At 42.3% G+C, this 20299-nt stretch overlaps 3 protein-coding genes across 8 annotated transcripts; 2 read left to right on the top strand and 1 right to left on the bottom strand.

The window, feature by feature from the left end:
* Nucleotides 1-294: 294 nt before the first annotated feature.
* On the top strand, nucleotides 295-11096 carry si:ch211-114c12.2 (uncharacterized protein LOC336578 homolog). Of its 4 annotated transcripts, none has more exons than XM_047328717.1 (10): nucleotides 295-426; nucleotides 4106-4167; nucleotides 4272-4988; nucleotides 5311-5949; nucleotides 8913-9028; nucleotides 9142-9253; nucleotides 9355-9427; nucleotides 9792-9863; nucleotides 9955-10105; nucleotides 10558-11096. In XM_047328717.1, exons 2-9 carry the CDS (start codon nucleotides 4127-4129, stop codon nucleotides 10093-10095), a joined length of 1911 nt encoding a protein of 636 aa, XP_047184673.1. In that variant the 5' UTR covers nucleotides 295-426; nucleotides 4106-4126; the 3' UTR covers nucleotides 10096-10105; nucleotides 10558-11096. The 4 variants fall into 4 exon arrangements, with proteins under 4 accessions (XP_047184673.1, XP_035481667.2, XP_047184668.1 ...); XM_035625774.2 differs by lacking the exon at nucleotides 295-426 and adding an exon at nucleotides 2038-2320; XM_047328712.1 differs by lacking the exon at nucleotides 295-426 and adding an exon at nucleotides 3359-3394.
* A 116-nt stretch (nucleotides 11097-11212) lies between these two features.
* On the top strand, nucleotides 11213-14918 carry si:dkey-71d15.2 (SH3 domain-containing kinase-binding protein 1). Of its 2 annotated transcripts, none has more exons than XM_035625781.2 (7): nucleotides 11213-12240; nucleotides 12580-12663; nucleotides 12898-13109; nucleotides 13408-13518; nucleotides 13595-13812; nucleotides 13980-14043; nucleotides 14173-14918. In XM_035625781.2, exons 4-7 carry the CDS (start codon nucleotides 13417-13419, stop codon nucleotides 14209-14211), a joined length of 423 nt encoding a protein of 140 aa, XP_035481674.2. In that variant the 5' UTR covers nucleotides 11213-12240; nucleotides 12580-12663; nucleotides 12898-13109; nucleotides 13408-13416; the 3' UTR covers nucleotides 14212-14918. The 2 variants fall into 2 exon arrangements, with proteins under 2 accessions (XP_035481674.2, XP_035481675.2); XM_035625782.2 differs by having other exon boundaries at nucleotides 12898-13097.
* Nucleotides 14919-15048: 130 nt separating this feature from the next.
* Nucleotides 15049-20055, bottom strand: lipia (lipase, member Ia). 2 transcript variants are annotated; one of them, XM_035625772.2, is made up of 11 exons: nucleotides 19898-20055; nucleotides 19227-19304; nucleotides 18248-18618; nucleotides 18061-18169; nucleotides 17213-17314; nucleotides 17036-17125; nucleotides 16782-16949; nucleotides 16129-16218; nucleotides 15766-15874; nucleotides 15486-15659; nucleotides 15049-15349 (listed from the first exon to the last, which is right to left on the bottom strand). In XM_035625772.2, exons 2-11 carry the CDS (start codon nucleotides 19282-19284, stop codon nucleotides 15265-15267), a joined length of 1356 nt encoding a protein of 451 aa, XP_035481665.1. In that variant the 5' UTR covers nucleotides 19285-19304; nucleotides 19898-20055; the 3' UTR covers nucleotides 15049-15264. The 2 variants fall into 2 exon arrangements, with proteins under 2 accessions (XP_035481665.1, XP_035481666.1); XM_035625773.2 differs by lacking the exon at nucleotides 19898-20055 and adding an exon at nucleotides 19599-19732.
* Between the last annotated feature and the right edge of the window lie 244 nt (nucleotides 20056-20299).

A 20299-nucleotide genomic window follows, 5' to 3' on the forward strand; every position in this document is an offset into this window, starting at 1 on the left:
ATGTCGCTATACAACAGACGGCTCTGATTGGTCAGAAAGTCAGACTCGGCTAGCCTCCCTTCAACTTTTATTTACTGTTAGATATACAGAATTCTACCTGACGACAGCAATAAACTTAATTCTGATTGGGGTTTTTTCACCAAGGGAGCAAAGTTGTTTCAAGCCTCCTTTTATCATGATAGATCCATTCCTTTGATGGCTGGATTGATCTCATCCAAAGTAACGTCAGCCACGGGACCTGGCAAATAACCTGAACGAAATTGCTCTACATTTATTCAGTTAATACACACACAATCCCAAACTGAGTGGTGTTTTATTTTTATCACATATAAACCTGTTTTTCCTTTTTTGCCCTCAAATTTCTGAGCTTTCTTCTTCCTTTCCTCCCCTGACGAGCCACGACTGTGAAAATCTGCTTTTATTGAGGCAAGTAAACAGGATCGGTGTTAAACCATAGAGAAAACTGATTAATACTGATTACGTATGTACATATTTGTTATGCTTTTAGTGCAAAAACATATTGAGAGAAATTATCTCTGGCCCTTATTCTCTCACGCATCACTAAGAGTAACTTTATATGAAAAAAACATACATATTGTTAGCATTGACTCAATAATGCAGTTTTTTTTCCTTTGTCCATTGTAATATTATACAATAAACAGCAACACCAACAATGAGCTTTACCACGGCACGAGCGCGCATATAACGCTTGTTTTACCCTCCTGTCTTGTCTGCCGGTTGACTAGAGATGTCATGAGCTAATTTTAGTGAATTTTAGGTAAATGATCTGACAATAACTTGCATTGCGACAATCAACAACTGAGATATCAAACCAGCAATGAATACATGTAGAATTATATTGTAATTCAAATTGCAGAATTAAACAGAATAATGTCAACATAATGAGGTGCAATTTATAAATTTTCTTGTAAATTCAAATTAATTTATATACTTATAATTTCTTCAAATGGATGAAAAACAATAACTTCAAGGTGGAAATTTTATCAAACATTATTTTTATGTAAAGATTTGTTTAAATGTCCTTTGAATTTAACAACAGAGAATACATTAATTCAGAACTATTGAATCATCTAAATTAATTGAGTAGCTCTTTAACATTTTACTTACTGTGACAAGTACGTTTCTCCAGTAATATTTTAAGGTTAAAAGCACGATGATATTTTTGTAAATTATTTTATATCAATTTATTCAAGAAATGTGGTCAGAACAGGTTAAATGGAATATATGACATGTTACTAAAGCATTATAACTGTTAAATGGGTTGGAAAGTACCTTTAATGACAAAAGGAACACCATTGTTTTGGAATTGTTGTCATGGTAACACAAACTCACACATTGTCACATGACTGCACCAGGATGTTCAATTAGGGACTTCACTAGTTAAAATCAAGGATAAAGTTATATGAGGAAGTAACCAGGGCATTTGAAGTGTCTGTGACACCAGTGTCACCATGGGTCCTTATGGGATGTTGATTCAGTGTTTTCAACATCTTGGCAGACGTAGTCTAGGGTGCAGTTGAACCGTGTTGCATGACACTGAAAGGTGTTTCTAGCATTTGTCTCTGACATAGAGAAAAACTGCTCTACTTACTCAAAAAAGAACTTTAGGTGAAATAAACAGAAGCTGAATTGTGATGGAAATCTGAGAGCTGGTCAACTTGTGCTGAAAGAGGTTTCAGGAGACCCAGAGGTCTGAGGAGACCCAGAGGTCTGAACCAGATGCATTTATTGATACTCAATGTATTGGGGAGAAGAGAGATCAACGCAAGTTCACACTATGTAATGCCATGCCACCCATTTCTGAAGGTCATCGTCTCTGTAGGGAATATTTTACCCTTACTGAACTTAAATAAAACGTAAGTAGGCCCTACTACACATCGGCCTGTGGAACACCACAGCATTGAACTATACATGTGTAAAGACTATATTTGGTACTAAATCATAAATATAGACGTTGATGTATCTGGGCCATCCTGCATGCTGCTAATGCATTTGTAGTTTTTTGCAATTTAGAATGCAGGACTTTTACACTGCCCACTATTTCTACACTGAGTTTGCATAGATCAAACAAATCGGAGACCTCCTTCCACCGCTGCATTCGGATTAGCCAGCACGCGCATTAGCCCCCACGGTGTATACCTCCTTCTGAACTGCTGACGCGTGTAGTTCACACTCCGGGGCAGCAGGTGGCGCGTCAGCCTGGCTGGCAGATACTGTCTTTAAGAGGCGAGTGTGTGGAGCGACGAGGAAGAGCCGCTGCGCTGTGTGTCGCATTCAGCTTTGACCCAATCGACGGTCGGTAAGTTGTTGTTCAAAATCTATAAGAACTCTTACTGGAAGATGATTATTATTATTCTTTTTACATTTCATATTACGTGCTACCAAGACGTTTCGGCGGATATGATGCCGTTTTCGCAGAATAGTCTTTACCAACCAGCGACATACCCGGGCTAGCTAACTTAGCAATGAGACGGGGCTGCTGGCGTTAACTCGCCCCGAGCGTCTGCGGGTCGCTGCTAATTATAGACGAGGTGGCGACACGAGGACACTGTAACTGAGCCGCAGTGGAGAACACGGAGACGGGGGCGAGTGGCCTCCTCAGCCCAGCTGCCCCGTCGTACATACCGTAAATGGAGGCAGGAGCAGCAGCAGCAGCCCCGCTCCCTCGGTCCTGGTGGGGGACAGGATGCGGACTGCTCTTGCCCCTGCTCCTGCTCCTGCTCCTGCCTCTGCCCCTGCTCCTGCCTCTGCCCCTGCTCCTGCCCCTGCCTCTGCTCCTGCTCCTGCCCCTGCCCCTGCTCCTGCTCCTGCCCCTGCCCCTGCTCCTGCCCCTGCTCCTGCCCCTGCCCCTGCCCCTGCTCCTGCTCCTGCTCCTGCCCCTGCTCCTGCTCCTGCTCCTGCTCCTGCCCCCCCTGCCCTTGTCCCCCCTGCCCCTGCCCCTGCTCCTGCCCCTGCCCCTGCCCCTGCCCCTGCCCCTGCCCTTGCCCCCCCTGCCCCTGCCCCTGCTCCTGCTCCTGCTCCTGCTCCTGCTCCTGCTCCTGCTCCTGCTCCTGCCCCTGCTCCTGCTCCTGCCCCTGCTCCTGCTCCTGCTCCTGCTCTTGCCCCTGCCCCTGCCCCTGCTCCTACCCTTGCTCCTGCTCCTGCTCCTGCCCCTGATCCTGCTCCTGCCTCCATTTACGATGGAAAACTAAAACCGCGGCCACACTCGAAACACGCACAAGCCCGAACGCGTTCTTCTCGTGTGAACCGCGTTCGGCCACTATCGTCTGGTTGAACTTCATCTTGCGGTGTCACATTGAACCGGGTCGTAGACTCCTGTGTGTTTCTCGCGTCTGACAACAGCGGGGGCAAAATGGACCAAGCCGTCGAAAATGTTAGTGCGCGTTGTTGTTGTTGTTGTTGTTGATTTAGACAGACTCACCTCTCTAGATATTCTAGTTCCATATTTAAATATAATGAGTCATCCTATAACGATTCATGTTGTGATTCGTGTCATGACACCACTGAGTGAACTCTTATCTAAGGTTAATAGTTAACATGTTGCTGTGAGTTGCCTTTAGCAATGTTACACTCGGAATTGTGAGAGTTGCACTTTGTATCTTTGCTTTGGAATTGTTTGACTGCACTTATTTGACTTAGATTTTTAAGCTGTACTTATGTACTGTAATGTATTTAAACGTGACGCACTGCTATTTTATTTTTGCTAAACATTTAAACGGTGTGAGAGGTCTTGTATGTTTTATCTCGCATTATAAGTTACGTGTAAAATGACCATTTCTAAAGATCAATTTGGGGTGTTATAAATGTTTAAGCAACTTTTGTGTAAATGACTACAAATGACTACCCAGCTTATCTAAAATACGAGTGAGATAGAAAGAATGGAAAATAGGGTAGTAAAAGATATTTGACTGAAAACAATGCTTATCTTTTTGCACTAATTTATTTTGATGAGAGCACTAGAAGAAAGCAGACAAATAACACTGGTACAAATGACAGTGGAGTCAGAGCTTTAGGAATCTTTCATTATATTTACTTAGGCTTTCAATCTCGGTGTGATTTCCTTTCTTTTTTTTGTCGCCCATAGATTATTCACTCCGTTCCAAAGATGGTCCGACCACATTTTGGACCACCACGCACAAAGCCCAGGTAAGGTCTTTTTACTGTGTCAAGTTGCGACCAGCCACTTTTGTTTTCTTATGTTCATGGTTGTTAAATCCTATCCCTTTTTTCTTTTTCTCATGTCCTATCAGACCCTACGGAGATGGTCACGACATCGGGCAGAGTGAAGGGAATTACAACCACAACAAAAGTCGAAGAGATGCCCAAAGCTACCCAGTAAAGACCCCTTTTAACTGGAGAGATTCCAGAGGTAGAGGACGCCCCCCAGTTGTCAAGAGAGTCCCCCTGATGGGAGAGCAAAGGGAGCCACGTTTCAATCACATGAGGTCCCCGAATCAGGATTCCTTTCAATCGTACCCTCACAAAATGGAACCACATCATAGCCAGAGGAGGCCCTCTCCATCTAGGCCAAACCGCCCCCCTCATGATCAGCACCAGTCATCCTCTCGCAGTCCTGCACAAGGATCCCCTGGTCAAAGGGGTCCACCTTTCCATGGCCAACACTCAGGGCACAGGTCACCCTCCCCAAGACATTTTCGTGGCCACCCAGCTGATAGGAGGCCAAACTCTTCACAAGCCTACCGGGGGTCTTACAGGGGCCCCAGAAGGCAGTCAGGCTTTCCCCATCAGGAGCAGCGGAGTCGAGATCCTCGTGGGAATTTCAATCCCAGAGAACGGCCCTATGAGCCCTCAGGTCATGGCATGAAGCGCTGGAACGAGGCTGGGCCCTTCTCTCATCCACACAGTGGAGATCACAGGCCCTCAGGGTCACAGAGGAGCCCCAGAGAGATGCATGGGAGAGGCCCGTGTCCAGAGAGGTACAGGAGTGAAGCAACTATCCCAGCGGGGTAAAATTATTAAGGAGGAGGCCTGAAGCTGGCCCATTCCTGCCAATCACAAGGCTCATAATGATTACCTCTACTCTGCCCCGACCCATAGTCATTAGAGGGGATTAATGGGGGTCTGATGTAAATGTGGTTTCACCTGCCATTGAGAGGAGTGTTACATCTGTAATTACTCTGTGAAAATTAACTTCTCCTACCTGTTTCATTCTGTCATGACATTATGAAGTGGCTGCGTTAAGATAAAAGTAAAAAGTTCCGCCTCCCCCTTAACATGACAATGGATCTATCATTGTAATGATTTCTGTATTGTTTGATGGATGTGCAGGTGGTCATCTGAGCAAGACTCCAGGCGTCAGCGTGGTCCCGTGGAGAGGCAGGGCAGCAGATCCCACAGTAGAGAGAGGGCACAAGATGTCCCTCACCAGCTCCCTTTCAGACCTCCCCCGTGGAAAGGGGGTCCATCACCATCATCGTCCTACCACAGGAGCCCTCAGGACCGGCAAATGGCAGGACCCCGCAAGAGGAGGATGTCCGACATCAGCATGTCCTGTGCAGACCCAGCACCAGAGCATGGCAACCCAAAACATCTCAGGAGAGAGAGGCCTCAGCTTCTGAGTATTCCCAGGCCATTTGGTGGTAAACCCTTTTCTCCTAGGGATAAAAGTTACCCAGTGAAGAGCAGACCAATCAGAGCAGAGTCTCTCATGGGGCTCAGAATACCCCCATCAGTGAAACCCAGGCCTCGTCTGGGCGACTTCACCCCACAGGGAAACATCAGCTCTGTTCTTGCTATCAGGAAGCGACGTTTCCAGTCAAATCCAGTTCCCCTGAATACTCTGGAAACAAGGAGGGAAAAACCAGAAGAGTCCCCTTCCAGAGATGATGGCAATGACAGCAAGTCTTCAGGAGACTCTGACTCGAGCAAAGAACAGGTGGAGTCTCGCCGGTCCGTGAACCCGCACAGGTACGGTATTTTCCTTGTTGCACTCTTCGCAGGGGCTTGATGATGATTAAGAGATCAAGAAAGAATGTCTCAATGTGAACGGGGTGCCAGCTGTGGAAAATGGAGATGTCGAGATGGGCTAAATGAATGCGACACTGATTCAGTTGATGAAAAGCCACAAAAGTTCTGAAATGCCTCCCTGTCTGCGAGCTGCCTTTGTTTCAAAATATTTGCCTGGGCTCAAGAGAAAATGCTAATTTACGCATCATATCAATACTAATAATCAACTGGCTTACCTGTTTGAAAAGCAGCGAAAAAGCTAACTGCCCCTGATGAGGGGAGTGGAAATATTTCCTGATCTGTGCTGTTAAAGGATTCCTCAGTTTGTCAGAATTGAATGTCTTAAAGAAAGAAAGAAATTTCCCTCAGCATTTTGTGAAGACCCCATCATCCTCTGTTTTAAAAAACAAGCAAGCTGATGTTACAACATTTAGTATAAGCAGTTTACCTTTGTTCACAAAACAACGACAGGAAGACTTCCCTTAACTGAAAGTATCATGCTGTCCATTAAAAAAAATGTTGGCAACATATCAGCTGTTCATGGATCCTGGGAAAAGAGATGCTTCAAATGGATGTCCACGCCGAATGATGGTTGTTCAAGGCACCAACTGAAACAGTGGAAAGCAGAGTTACAAGTCAAGTGGCATATTTGATTAAGGAAGTTCCACAAAAAAAACGGCCTAATTGAACATACATAATCGCAACCTAATCAAGATGGATGATGGTGATTGTTGCTGACAACAGAGACATTTAAAGCCATTAAACCGCAAAGAAGAATTTCTGTTGCTGGACATTGACGTCCACCGTCTGTGTCAGACAAGCACCTGCATTTATTTTCACTGATAAAATAACTCATTAATAACGTGCACACAGATTGAAATTCCGGACGTTGATGTTTAACTATCTAACAAGTCTCAAAGAAGTTATAACAGAATTTTAACAACATAAAACCCAAGATAAAGAATCTTTTTTGGCCGATCAAGCACACCAGTCACCATAAATCAAAATGTTCATTATCTTGTATTCATCAGATGAATATCTACGTGTGCTCATGCACTGTAGACTCAAGGTTGTGCCCAGCTCATGTGTTACACAGAAGTGGAAATCCTACCCTTGCTTTGTGCAAACTGAAGTAATTAATGCCATAACGATCAGTTCATCTGAAAAAACAACATGGTCCTGCGTCATCTGAAGCATGATGCCTTGTGGATGTTGCTGCATCATTCCTGTTCAGAATGAATAGAAGCCCAACTGCTACCACCACTCCCTTTGCATACAGAGCATCTCAGTACTGGAGTTGTCAGACAAGCTTTAAACAAGCTTTCCTTCAGCTCCCATTACTACCAGATGAGCAAGTATCACCATGTGAAAGCCGGAGAATCATCTTGAAGGCTTCTGATGAAAACTCACCAAGGATAATGAGTTCAAGTTTCGCACGAGTCAAAGCCGTTGAGCTATTGGATGAAAAGCTTTTTTATCCGCGAGACCTGCAGCGAAAAGTCTTCATGTGTCATTTTAAATGGCTGGTTAAGGATGATGGAAGAAATGGCTGAGAAATCAGCAGAAGACCAAACTCCAAAAAGGATGTGAGGCACAAGTGGAGAATTAAGACCTGAGAGATTGGATTTAAAATAGATGAGAACAACATGAAGGGGAAATTGCACCTGGCCAGAATTCAAACTTAATACTGCGAGGGGACATAAGCAAGATCAGCCTGGTGTTTGCAGCTGTATCATTCCTCCTGGTTTATTCTTATCAGCGTGAAAGCCTTTGGCCTGGAGCCACCACTCTACATGGGTCGAGTGTGTCTGTCAGTTCCTCTGTCTTATCTGACGTGTGACCTTAATGTAAAGATCAGAGGTGTTCATCATCATCAGCCTGAGGGAACTGACAATATTCAGTAGCTACTTTACAAGTTAATGCAGCCGAAGACTGGTCTTTAACCCAAACCTGCACACGTCACCCTGTGAAGATATTACCTAGTGTTACGGACGAAAGATGTCCTCAACCAATTCTTGGCATTTTATCCCACTGTAACTTTAGAACCACCCCACAGAGAGGAAAAGAGAGCACTGCTCGAGCTCCTTCACTGCATTGTTACTGCAAAATCGATAAGATCGTCTCTGGTTAAGAAGAGTGAAATCTGATCAGAGGGAATAGAGAAAATGTCACTTGAGGGCACTGCAAAGCCTGTAAGTCGCCCTGAAACCTGGACAATCTCCGGCTCATCTCTTAAAGCCACTGCGAAGCTTTGGAAAAAAAGCTGACGTATTCACAAACCTGGACGCGTTCAGCCATTAAATTCAAGTCCTCAATACTCAAATCTCCCACTTCCTCTCTGACGTACATGTTGCGACCCCCTTTGGAAGATGACAATGATCGAACGCAACTACAGGAACGACAATGATTCACCTGATGATTAAAATACGCCTCTGACCTTCAGTCTGACAGTGAAAACAAAGGCTTTATCTCCCTGTTCTTCTGAGAGAGGGACGATAGAAGATTTGGTGACATGATCTAGACCAGTATCTTAAAGTCGTCTCCAAGATATGCCGGCTCTAACGATCACTGAGTGAATGAAGAGAGCTCAGATTGATTCAGGGTACAAAAATAGGAGTAAAGGAGCATGGACATGCCATGGTTTTTGTAAGTACCCATGTGTAATGCGTGGCTTTATAATCATTTATCTGCCTGCAAACAGTGCTTATCATTACTGGTTAAAATTGCATTTCTTCTAAGAGCTGACTGGTTGATATCATTTTTTTGCCACTTTGAATCTGTTTCTTTTAAACACTGAAATTGAATGAAAGGTTGTTATTGAATCCAGGACACATTTAAGACATTTGCCCACTTGCATTAAGCTTGACATGACCCTGGGATCGGATTGCAGATGATCTTACCACTGCACCTGCGACACTCCACAGATCCTCTCCCATAGAGAAACGTGACCTTGTCATTTTGTCCCACTGGCCACCGGGGCCAAGCTCCTCCTCAAAAGACGGCACGCCACCCAAAGATCACAGCCCAAAGTCCAATACTGGTAAAGAAAGTATTTTTTGGTGTCATTTTTTTTTTATTTCGTCAATTCAAATGCCTGTCTTGCTCTTCTAAGCTTCAACTCCAGACATTTTTTTTTCTCTCCGTTTTGTGAAGAACACAGCTCGGATGCAGAAGCCACTCCAGACAGCCGACTCTCGAAGACAAACTATTCCAGATCATTTCCCGAAGACAGAAATAGGGGGCATTTCGATAGGAGGATCATCAGGTACATTTTGTAGAATAGTTTGAAACCAAGTTAATTTTCAGTGAAATGTGAGCGATATTCCTGTGTCTGATGTTCGCTTAATTTTTTTATTTTTTTTGCAGGCCGTTTAATGTGATGCAGGACGGCAACAGATCATGGAGGCCCTTCAGAAGACCAGGACCACCACCCATGCAGGTGAGTCAAGCCCTTATTTAATTGGACTGGGTTAAGCTTTTGCCTCAGTATGTGATGAATCACAGTGGTAAGATTGAATAGTTTTAGGTTTGTCTTGTGACCAAGTCAAATATGATTTTGAAAAGTTTTTATTTCATTCAAATGTTTTGTAAAAGCAAGTATGATAATAAATGAAACAAAGTAAATTCTTTGTAGATGTCGGCTGCTAAAACACGTGATTGTACGTATGAAATTCAGTGTTTGGAGTCTTTCAAATTCTGTGTAAATACTAAAGTATGTTAGCTGGATTGTTTTGGCAGATGTAATTATTTCATCAATGTCATCAGCATTTTATGTATTCAGCTTTCACTCGTGTGTTTTACAGAGACCAAAGTTCACTGGTGGTCCAAGGAACGCTGGTCCTGAACTGTCCGGAAACGTGAGAAGACCACTCATGGTATGTGTACCCTGTATCTTGATTCCCGTGGGAAATGTTTCATGGCTTTCTAAATAACTAATATGAATTTGTTGTTGTTGTTTTTTTTCAGGAGAGCTTGGTGCCGCGTCCCTTCCCAAACCAGAGGCCAGTGTTCAGAAAAAGTCACACCATCATGTCCAAATACCGCAACATGAGAGTGATGCGTCAGCGTGCGCCGTACAACCGAGGACCCAACCAACAGCGCTGGTGAATGACCTCTGGTAAGAAATGTAGCGCGTGTTTGTGAAAGGGTGGCATTGCAGTTTCAACTGACCATGTATGGTTCACGAGTAGTGTGGTCCATTTCCAGGCTATAAGTTTATATAGTGCACAGTACGAGTCAGCTGTGTTGCCGCATCCTTCATTGACGTATATTCACCTCAAGTTCAATATTGACTCTGTGCAATAACAAAACGGTAACCACGCTTCTATTTCAAAATAATTTATTAGTCTCGTATTTGTCGGTTGTGTCTTTGTCGGATCTAATTTAAGTAGTGTCTCTAATTTCATCGTACTGTTTTTCTCTTGTACAATGACGAGAAAGGCTTTGTAACTTCTAATTTAATCACTGGAATCAAATGTTGATTTATCATTACCAAGTTATATTTCAATTTACATATCAAGATCTTAAAGAAATGTTGTATTCACTGGAGTTTCTTTTCCTTTATCTCAGCACGAGTCCCACATTCTGGGGACGTGACACTGGAAAGACGTGGAGATCTTCTCTGCTGGGTGGACTGCACACACCCTACTCTCAGTACAGTCCGAACCTGCCTGTATACTATGGAAGTGTTGTTGCTCACACTTGTTCTCTGATACTAGTGTTTCAGTTGCAATTTTGAAGTACTGCAGTACTTTGATCTAGAATATTTGTAACATACGGCATCATATGATTTTCTAGTGTCTTGCATTTTTTTCTGATGCATTTTTGAGAATATCTGCTTGTGGTTTTTGCAGGCATTATTTGACCTGGTATTAGCATTTTTGTTTGTTTACCAGTCCAGCAACAATCAAGTCGAGTCCAAGAAATGTTTACTTTAACATCTCCTCTTTATCGTTTGTAAAGACTTGTCACATGAACGTGAGGTGTCTTATTTGATTATGGGGTCACGGCTTGTCAACTGACACTTTTCAACTACATGTGTAACACTTGTATAATCACCTATTTGGTTTTTTGTTTGAGACTAGAAGTAAACTGGATTTAACAAGCAACATTTGAGAGTTGTCTTTTTTTGATTGCAGATTTGGACAGAATCCATTTATAAGTGAGTGCAATGTTTTATTTTTGTAAAACTTCACCTCATATTCTAGTGGAAAATCTAAAGTGATGTAGATTCCATAATTTATTGAGAACAAAATTACTTAACAACGGTAGATTGAAACCAAAATCAATTGGATTTAGGTCAGGGGAACAAGAGGGCCAGTTATTCAGGAACTGCCTACACACTCTTACCACATGAGGCCAGGCTTTGTCCTGCAAAAGGAGGAGGTGGGCCTGACTGAGAGCTCGTCCACTGCATGTCCACCTACACACGTGACCTGCACCTATTGGACGGTACTAGGTGTCAATCACACGGTATCCGCGTTCCAATTGGTTACAATGCATGCAGTGCTTTATCGGTGACTCTAAACGAGACCGTATTTTGCAAAATGACTTGAGATAATCTTGAATATGAATCTTGAAAATGTTTTGTAACCATTGGAGTCGCCCTCTGCTGGTCATTCAGATAATGCAGGCTTTTGGCACTTCCATATTGACTTCACTTTACAGACCAGTATGCTCATACAGTATGCTCCTATCCGTATCTTTGAGTCCTACATTTCCCATAATGCATTTCAATAATGCATTTCATCATCTCCTAAATATCCATATCTTGCAAACCCCACACCTCCACAATGTAATGCAGGCTTAAGTCTTGAGCCCATTTTAAGATGACCCAAAAAGAAGATTTTGCAGCACGAAGCGTAACACGAGTAAAGTTGACTTATTGTATCAAATCAGTGGACTGTCCCTTTAATCACTGTTCAAGAAACCCTCACGAAAGCCAATCAAAGCAGCTCCTGAGCTTTCACAATAAAAGCAAACCATCACCACTTACTTCTCTCCCTGCTGCGCAGTGTAAACGTCAGTAACTCGTCCAGTTTGCCCCTTGAAACCCTGCTCTTGCCCTTCACTCTGCCCCGGTGATATTTGTGATTGGAGCAGAGCTCCACTCTGTCCTGACTGAGCTAAACTTAGCCCTGACACTACCACTCCTCATCACAACATGCTCTGCACACCACACCGGGCCACAATGGATGGTGTCGTGTTACCACAGATGCTGCTGTATCTCACTGGTGACACTGGCAAAACAAGGTGAGTGTTTGCTCCGGCTCCTTTACTGTAATAACTGACATTTATCTGGTAAATGGTTCATTATATTTACTAATGATTGGATAATCTCTGACCGTGCATTAGTTCCTGGCACGTGTTGCACGTTTGTTCACTGCTGTGGCATGACAGAGAGCTGTCAAATTTAGTTTGATAAAGAATCATCTATCGGATGTGTCTGAATTGTTATGTAAAGAACAGGTAATAGTTAAAGAATTACCAATATTTTTCAGCATATTTCAATTTGTCAAAGGTGTGGTTTGAGGTGATGCTGGTTTTGGTTGATTTCTGCTCCACTGACTTGCTCCAATCTGTCATTTGTAGATGTAGACTTAAAGTCTCTCTCACTCTCTGCACTTGTATTCCTCTCTGTCGCGATGGGCAGCTATAGCTCAGCCCTCATTGCTGGTAAGCCTCACAGCTATTGCTGTTACACCTGCTGCAAAGTCATGTGAAATATACTGCCACGCTTACATGCTGCTGCATGCAACAAGAGGCTGTGTGAATGCATTCTTTGGAATCACAAAAATGCAACAAGACGTGGCTTTATTACTGTGGAAATGGCCTGCATGCTTTTCTAGCAGTGGGTTCAAATTCATTCTGGGTTTGTTTTGTAACACTCATTCTCCGTTTCTCTCAAAGACACAGAGGAGTTTGATTCTATTGTGTCAGTGGCGGAGAAGCTGAACGAGCAGATAGCTCGAGCTGCAGACGAGAGGTTACAGTCAGGGCTTCAGACTCTGGGAAGTATACATTTTTTAATAATAGTTATCCAGAAGGCAAACCGTCGCACGGTTACATTATCCAGTTAAATACCACGATGACTTCGCTCACGTGAAAAAGTTTGTGGTCTGGTCTGTTTGTGTCCCATCTGTCCTTGAGATAAATTTAACTTTTCTGAGCTGCCTCATACACAAACAGTCGTATACAACAGCAGGACATATCTACTTAAAAGTTACTCACCCTGTATTAGATATGAGCTGCGTTTTCTGAATGAGGTACATTACTATATTCATTACTGACCTAAAAGCCATTTTGAACATTTTCTTTGGGGAACACAAAAAGCGGGGACATTTGTTTTAAACACCTTCAATAGGTTTAGTTTAGTATCTGACTTATCAGACGTCTCAAACTAGACTTAACTGCAAACAGGTAACGCTCATGATGGAGGAGGAAAGAAAAGAAAACCAGAGTGAAGAGCTGGATACCTCAACACTTAAAGAAAGCTGCCAGGGAGCAAGTCAAAATGGCCCCGCCCTGCCTGTAAGTGTAAAGTTCTAAATGTCATGTCAGATTTCTGTTGAGTTGTCAGCCAGTAATGTTGGATTATTCTCCACAGGCAGCAGAACCAAAAAGAAGTGTGCCCACCCAGTCCTTCTCCTCTCTGCTACCAAAGGCGCTCTCTGCTGTACTACACCGGCCGCCGCCCCCGGCCGTCAACTCCGACCCCCAGTCGAGCAGAAATCCAGCAACACACTCTTCGCCGAACCTGGAAGACCTGCACACGGAGCTGAGGGAGCTGAGGGACCAGTTTGAACACATGAAGAGCCAGCACAAGTATGGCTCCGTCTCTCTGATCTCTGCACAGGGTTTTGTTTAACTCGCTCAGTCTCAGCCTGGCTGACACCAGACATTCCAACCCCCTGCCTCAGCTTTCATTTCCATCAGGAGAAGTTTATTTTTTTTAAAATAGTGAACTAATATGACAATATTTTGTTTTCCAGCAAAGAAATTAAACTGCTGATGAATGAGCTGGACGAGGAGAAAAGGATCCGCTTGACTTTACAGGTGTGACATGAAGAAACAAAGGATAATAGAGTTTCTAAGGTGTAGTTCTCTTTGTGAAGCTGGACAGCACCACCTTGGAATCAATGATATCTCGGAAGTGCTCTCATGGCTCTATTTTTTTTGTTGTAGATGGAGATTCAATATATGAAGAAGCACATGTCCAAATGACAATCATCAAAAGAGAAGAGATCCTGATTTGACAAAAATAATCATGTTTAAATGTCCTGTTGTACACTAATCTGATAAATTATATTTTTCTAAGAAGACAAAGAAGACTTAATGTTTTTACTGAGTCATTGCTAAAAGTGTTAAGGTCAGAGGTTTAAAAAAAAGAATCAAAACTCCCATGGTTCAGTGTTACACTGAGACAAATATGTGTTGACTGCTCTCTCTGGAAATGAGCGGTGCGAGGCCCAGTTACTCTACAGGCCAATGTCTAGAGGTTTCCATGTTTCTTGTGGGAACTTAGATTTCAAATGAATGAATGTTTTGTGTCGATCTGAATACAAGTTGAAGATCATCACTGTTAAATTGGTTTTCAATCTTTTGTCCTGTACATGTTTAATTTAAATGTGTCCATTATCCAACTGTGTAGGAACTCGACAGTGAAACAGAAGCAGAGAGGAGGAGGAGGAGGAGGAGAAGTGAGAGGCAGCAGTTAGTCTGCACAGCCGAGAGCTGAGCTGCCATTTCTTTATAATCATGCAGAGACGCAGACACGAAGCTTCATTCATATTGTAGGCGCATATATTATTTCAACCAAGGTAATAACTTTAAAGCTTTTTGATCATCTTAACCATTGACAGCGGCTGTCAGTTGAATAATTGGTTGTTTATGTGTGGGAGCATTTGAATTTATTAAAGACGCTGGAGCTGGCCATTTGTTCGCTTGATTTCTTTTTAAGCTTTAAAAAATTAGGAATGAATTCATATACACAAATAAATATGTAGGTACACGTCAAATATAAAAAAGAATACTATGACAGAACCTGTCATCACAACTCAATTGATATAATTTTTTTTTTATAAATGAACATTTAATCCCATGAGTAAAATTCCCTTTTCCAGAAAAGCACATATATACATATTTTTTTTCTCTTAAAAACACATGTACATTATATACAGTATATAGTATTTATCACATTTAATCTTCAGATCACATTCATTGTGTCAGAAGTTGTGTCAGCTGAACTTTTTCAGGACCTGAGGTTCGATTTTGGTATCAGAAGTTGGATTCTTCACAGGGAATGGGCCTGAAGGTGACCTCCGTTTTCTCCTCAAGAAGGATGTCATATCGACAGAGCGCCCTGGAATGCACAAAGCTGATATTAAAGAAAACCTAAAGCTGGCAGGAGTGAGGGCTTTACATGGACGGTAAGAATGGCTGAAATTGTGGGTCACATTTCTATAAAAAAAATTAAAAATAAATTTTGTGTTGCTTACGTCTCCTTGAGTTCCAGATGTGTGAGACGGATTCGGAGGACGCGCAGCTTAAATTTGGGCTTGAATACGTCCCCAGCGGAGAACATGACGGACACTTTCTCCACTGACTGAATGTCTTTGTCAAACTGGGCGAACAACTTGGTCTCGGTGTACTTCATGAACTCTGATGATTTACTGATATGAAAAAAAAAAGAATCTAATTACTGAGAGAAAGCATGGAGACACAGACAAAGAGAACTCATCGTGGAGTATTTGTATGACAAATGGAGAAAAGACTTACTGGTCAATAGTTGCCACTGCTTCTGTACCATTAGAATGAAGTTTAATGGTCATGTATCCCCGATGATTATTCATGTTCCATATCATCACATCCACTCTGTAGCTTGTACCTAACAGAAGACATAAACAAGGAAAAATAATATAACTACATCTTTTTGACTTTAGATTCTCCTCCATCATCGAATCATCCTCTTGATTGAAAAGCACTGGAAGGTTGTTTTTGAATGTTTTTCTTTCTAGTTGGGGGGGCAAGTAGTGTCATGTGACCGAGTGGAGTGACTCTTAAAGAAATGCAGATGTCTTGCTCTGCGTTTTTTTTTCTTATTGTGATTATGATTGTGATTATCAATGTTGTGTGACTTACTGCAGAATGGAGACTTTGAATTTGTGGAGAAGAACGTTTTTGTTTGGCGCAGCCTCAGCAGTGTGTCTTTCCAGCGCGTGACGTCGTAGCCTGCATTGGAGTAAAACAGCTGGGTCACGACTGCAATAACATACTGTATAACCTCTGGAGTAAAAAAGGTTTCTACGCGAAAACACAAACATATTGACAGACCAATCAATATCTAAATTACTTTTTACCTAAAACTATTCAGTTTATCAGTACCGTATGGATTCTATCCATATGTAAAAATGCCTCACATACAATAATAAAGTGCAATACAATGACTGTAATATTTCACAAGTATTCAAACTTTGATTGTTTTCGTTATGTCTTTGTACCGGTAATTATTATTGGATAAATGTTTATTTATTTTGTAAATATACATTTCATTATATTACAAGTTCAAGTTATACAAGTAGTACTTGTGACCATAAACATTGGATTGCCAATATAACCAGTGTGACAATAAACATCATGAATAACCATCTTGAATCTTGAATCAATATTAACTCAATCATATCAGCACATCGAATGTTCCAATTGACAGCAGGTTGTATGTTTATCAATATTGTTTTTAGTGTAATTCCCAATAAATCCTTATTTCGAATAGTTAATCAGCAAAGGGTACCAACCAAAGACGGGACATCCAGCAGCACCAAACTGGTCACAGCTCTGACATTTACCGTCCAGAAAGTCAGTGTAGGACGAGCAGGGGAAGGCCCTGATGACACACGTCTGATTCACTGAGCCAAGGAACAGCAACACGGATCTCTGGTGGTCGCATTTAAAATAAGAACTTCCTGTGCAGGGGATAAGACGTAAAGTGCAATGTTTTCGTAATTTTCGTATCATTATGACACTTTTCCCATCATTTTAAAGGGCTTACCAGAAAAGATGGTCTTTGGGCAGCCCGGTTGGTCCGTTCCTCCATTCGCATAGAAATCAATGTGGCCCAGAGGCTCTCTGTAGCCCAGAGCTGGGAATATGAAAATAATGATAGTTTTACACATACAAATCATCAGTTTGCTTTTATATACTACAAAGACATTTCATCTTAACTAACAATCTATGTCTGTGTGCAGGACATCCACAAACTGAGCATCTGAGGAGTCCAGTCGGTCCTGTGGAGGAGAGCCAGTGAACTGAGGTCCAGCGGGATCCAGAGCTGCAAAAAACGTCACATCAGTGGAAATGTAATTTTAATCCCTGAACTCATATTAAATGATCGATGCTAGTAAGATCATGCTAATGTATATATGTTATATATTATGTGAATATGTTAAGGTGTATTTAAGATCCTGCTTTGCTTGACTTTCTATCCACTTTCCTTTTCCAAATGATCATTGTTTTGCCAAACATGTTTTATTTATTTCTTTCCTCACACACCATCATGTCTAATTTCTCTTTTTTGACATTGCAACGTTTTCTTTTCTTTCTTTTTTTCTTTTCTTTTGTTAGTGTGCTTATTCCTGATACGCCTTTGCAGCATTGACAGATATTTGGATCTGCACTCGACTGACACTGAAGTGACTAGAGATAATTATATTCTTTCATCTTCGCTCTGCAGAGATTTCAGATGGAATAATACTAAAAAAATGCTGACTTTTTCCTGCTTGGCTACCAAAAACATCACCTGTGATATGTTGCTGTAACTCCCCAACTCAACCATGACAAATTTAATATTTAATAATCTGCAACATATGAGTCAGCAAGGACTTTGCTACTCTGTCATTAATTGCTGTAGTGTCACCAATGTAGGAACTGAAGCTCATCTGATATGCAGTATTTCTTTTACTGATCTAAATGTCAACATACAATTCTCTACACATTTCTCCACACAAACAGTTTTTTTGGGGTGAACGTGATGGTGAGATTAATCTGAATTTATGCCCCAACATGAAACATTCTTACCCGTAATTCTTCCAATTGACCCATTCAGGTTAGCGCCCACAAAACCAGATATGTGAGCTCCCAGACTGATTCCAATCATGTGGATGGAGCTCAGAGAGGCACCGTGTTTCTGGTGAAGAGCATCGGTCTCGTTACTCACGACAGTCAATGGCATTTCAGTGACAGTGATCACAGATACATGTCATACCTGCATCGTTTCAATGAAAGCAGTGAGGTTGTCTGCTGCCCCCTGTGTGTTCTCCACTGACTTGAAATAGTTCAAATTGGTGGCTCCGTAGTTCCAGTCCACCACCACGACGTTAGTGTCTATCCTGACCAGCATCAGCTCTATGAAGTCCTGCATCCACGTCGGTATAGATCCCGTGGGCCGATACCCATGAATGATGAACGTAGTCGGTCTGGACAAGTTGAAGTGGGGATAGGCAGACAAGTCTGTGTGGGACACGAGTGTACCACAGGTGACATTTTCTCTGGTGTACAGCACCAATCTAATTCTGAGGCTGGTGCCAATGAACGCATGGGCTAAATTTAGACGTTTCATTTGGTCACATTCCTGAGCTGGTGGGTGAAGGTTGGGGAAAAAGAAGAAGAAGAAGCAGAAAGAAAGAGGTGTTTAAATAAGAACAAATGAATGACTCATCAGCCACGGTTTCGGCCATCATCAATGACAACTTCCAAATGATTCAGTGCAAAAGTTGTAGTTGCAGTTGTCGTGTAAAAGACATGTCATCATCAAGTCATGAACAAGTTTGACTGGGAAAGCAAATTAGGCAACACTGAGATCTGCGAGCGGATCTGACATGTAATATCACTGTCGTGGTTTGTTTGGACCAACAAAGTGCAGATGAAGTGTTTTTTTAAGTTAGCTACAAAATCATCTGCTCTCCGTGGGTGTTTCACAGTCACCACAGCATGGCCGCATACATATCAGCTGAGTGGCCTGTTTAGGTCTATACAGCGGGTTTTTGTAAACCACAGCGAAGGTCATTTGCTCAAACATGCTTGTTTTCCCAAGAAATTTCAGTTCCTCAAATAGTGCTCGACTGTTTCCCAGGAGCTTCTGCTGAAGACAGGTCCTGGACAAAGTGGCCGAGTATGAGTGTGTGTTCATGCTCTTGTTTGTGAACATACATTTACATTTTCAGCGTCATGTTTTTGGGCCTTACCTTCGCATATGTGAACAGCTATCAGTAGGAGCGATGACAGATATTGCCACAGGAACATACTTTACACCAGCAAATGATCTATAGACAGAGTTTTCTGAATCAGACCATTACATGGAAATATGTCACACGTCAGACATTTTTTGGCCCATAATCTAATGAATATGTACACAAACTTATAGACAGACGCAGTAATGTTTCAAGAAGAACACTCTTCTAAACCTTCAGATTTATCTCTGACACTTTCTGACACTGTATATTCCCAACAGGTTGTTGTTATATATATTTATGTATAGTTATATGTAATGTAAATTCTGCTCTGGATGCCAACCTCACTGGACGGAAGCAAAAGAGATTAGTTACTTATCAACTTACCTTCCAATGTAATAAGAATGTGGTCCCGAATATGCTGGGAAAAGAATTTTCATTCCCCTGAAAGTCTCTTTTTTTTTCTGGCCCCACCCACTTTGACCAATCTCGACCAATGACATTTTGATAACAAGTGAAACTGAAATCTGCAGAAATCACAGTCTGTGCTGCCGGGACACCCTGATCTACTGTATCTGATACCGCTTTCTTCTTCTACAGGAGACGCCTCATGTTTACTGTGCGGACAACCTGCTCAAACAAACACACAGTTGGAATGGGCAACTCCAGTGTAATCAGAGTCTTACCTCTGCTGCAGGAAAAGTATTTCCACCGCCGGTCTGTCAAAGGTCCAGAATACTACAGGTTATCCTGTGTTTGTCACTCCACATATTTGGGCAATACTGTTCAGAGATCAGGAAGTGAGAGGAAGAACAGTAAGAGCGATACCACCTCCCTGCGTGCTCTCACAGGGAAAGCCACACCCCCAGGCTCCAGGTCATTGTGTTGCAAAGGTGAAAAATTCTTGGGAAGTCACTGCAGTCGTGACTGTGTCCGGAAACCAGTTAGGTGGCTGTTACCTGTGTTTCAATTGAGCTCGACTTGAATCTGTTAACGACTTTGTTTCAGTGAATTGAGACGATTCTTACACATGTGGGAGAAATTAGCCTGAAAGTGTGACATGTTAAAAGCTTTTGTGAAAACCTTTG

This window comes from Scophthalmus maximus, chromosome 2 (genome assembly GCF_022379125.1).
Source record: "Scophthalmus maximus strain ysfricsl-2021 chromosome 2, ASM2237912v1, whole genome shotgun sequence".
Classification (NCBI taxonomy): domain Eukaryota; kingdom Metazoa; phylum Chordata; class Actinopteri; order Pleuronectiformes; family Scophthalmidae; genus Scophthalmus; species Scophthalmus maximus.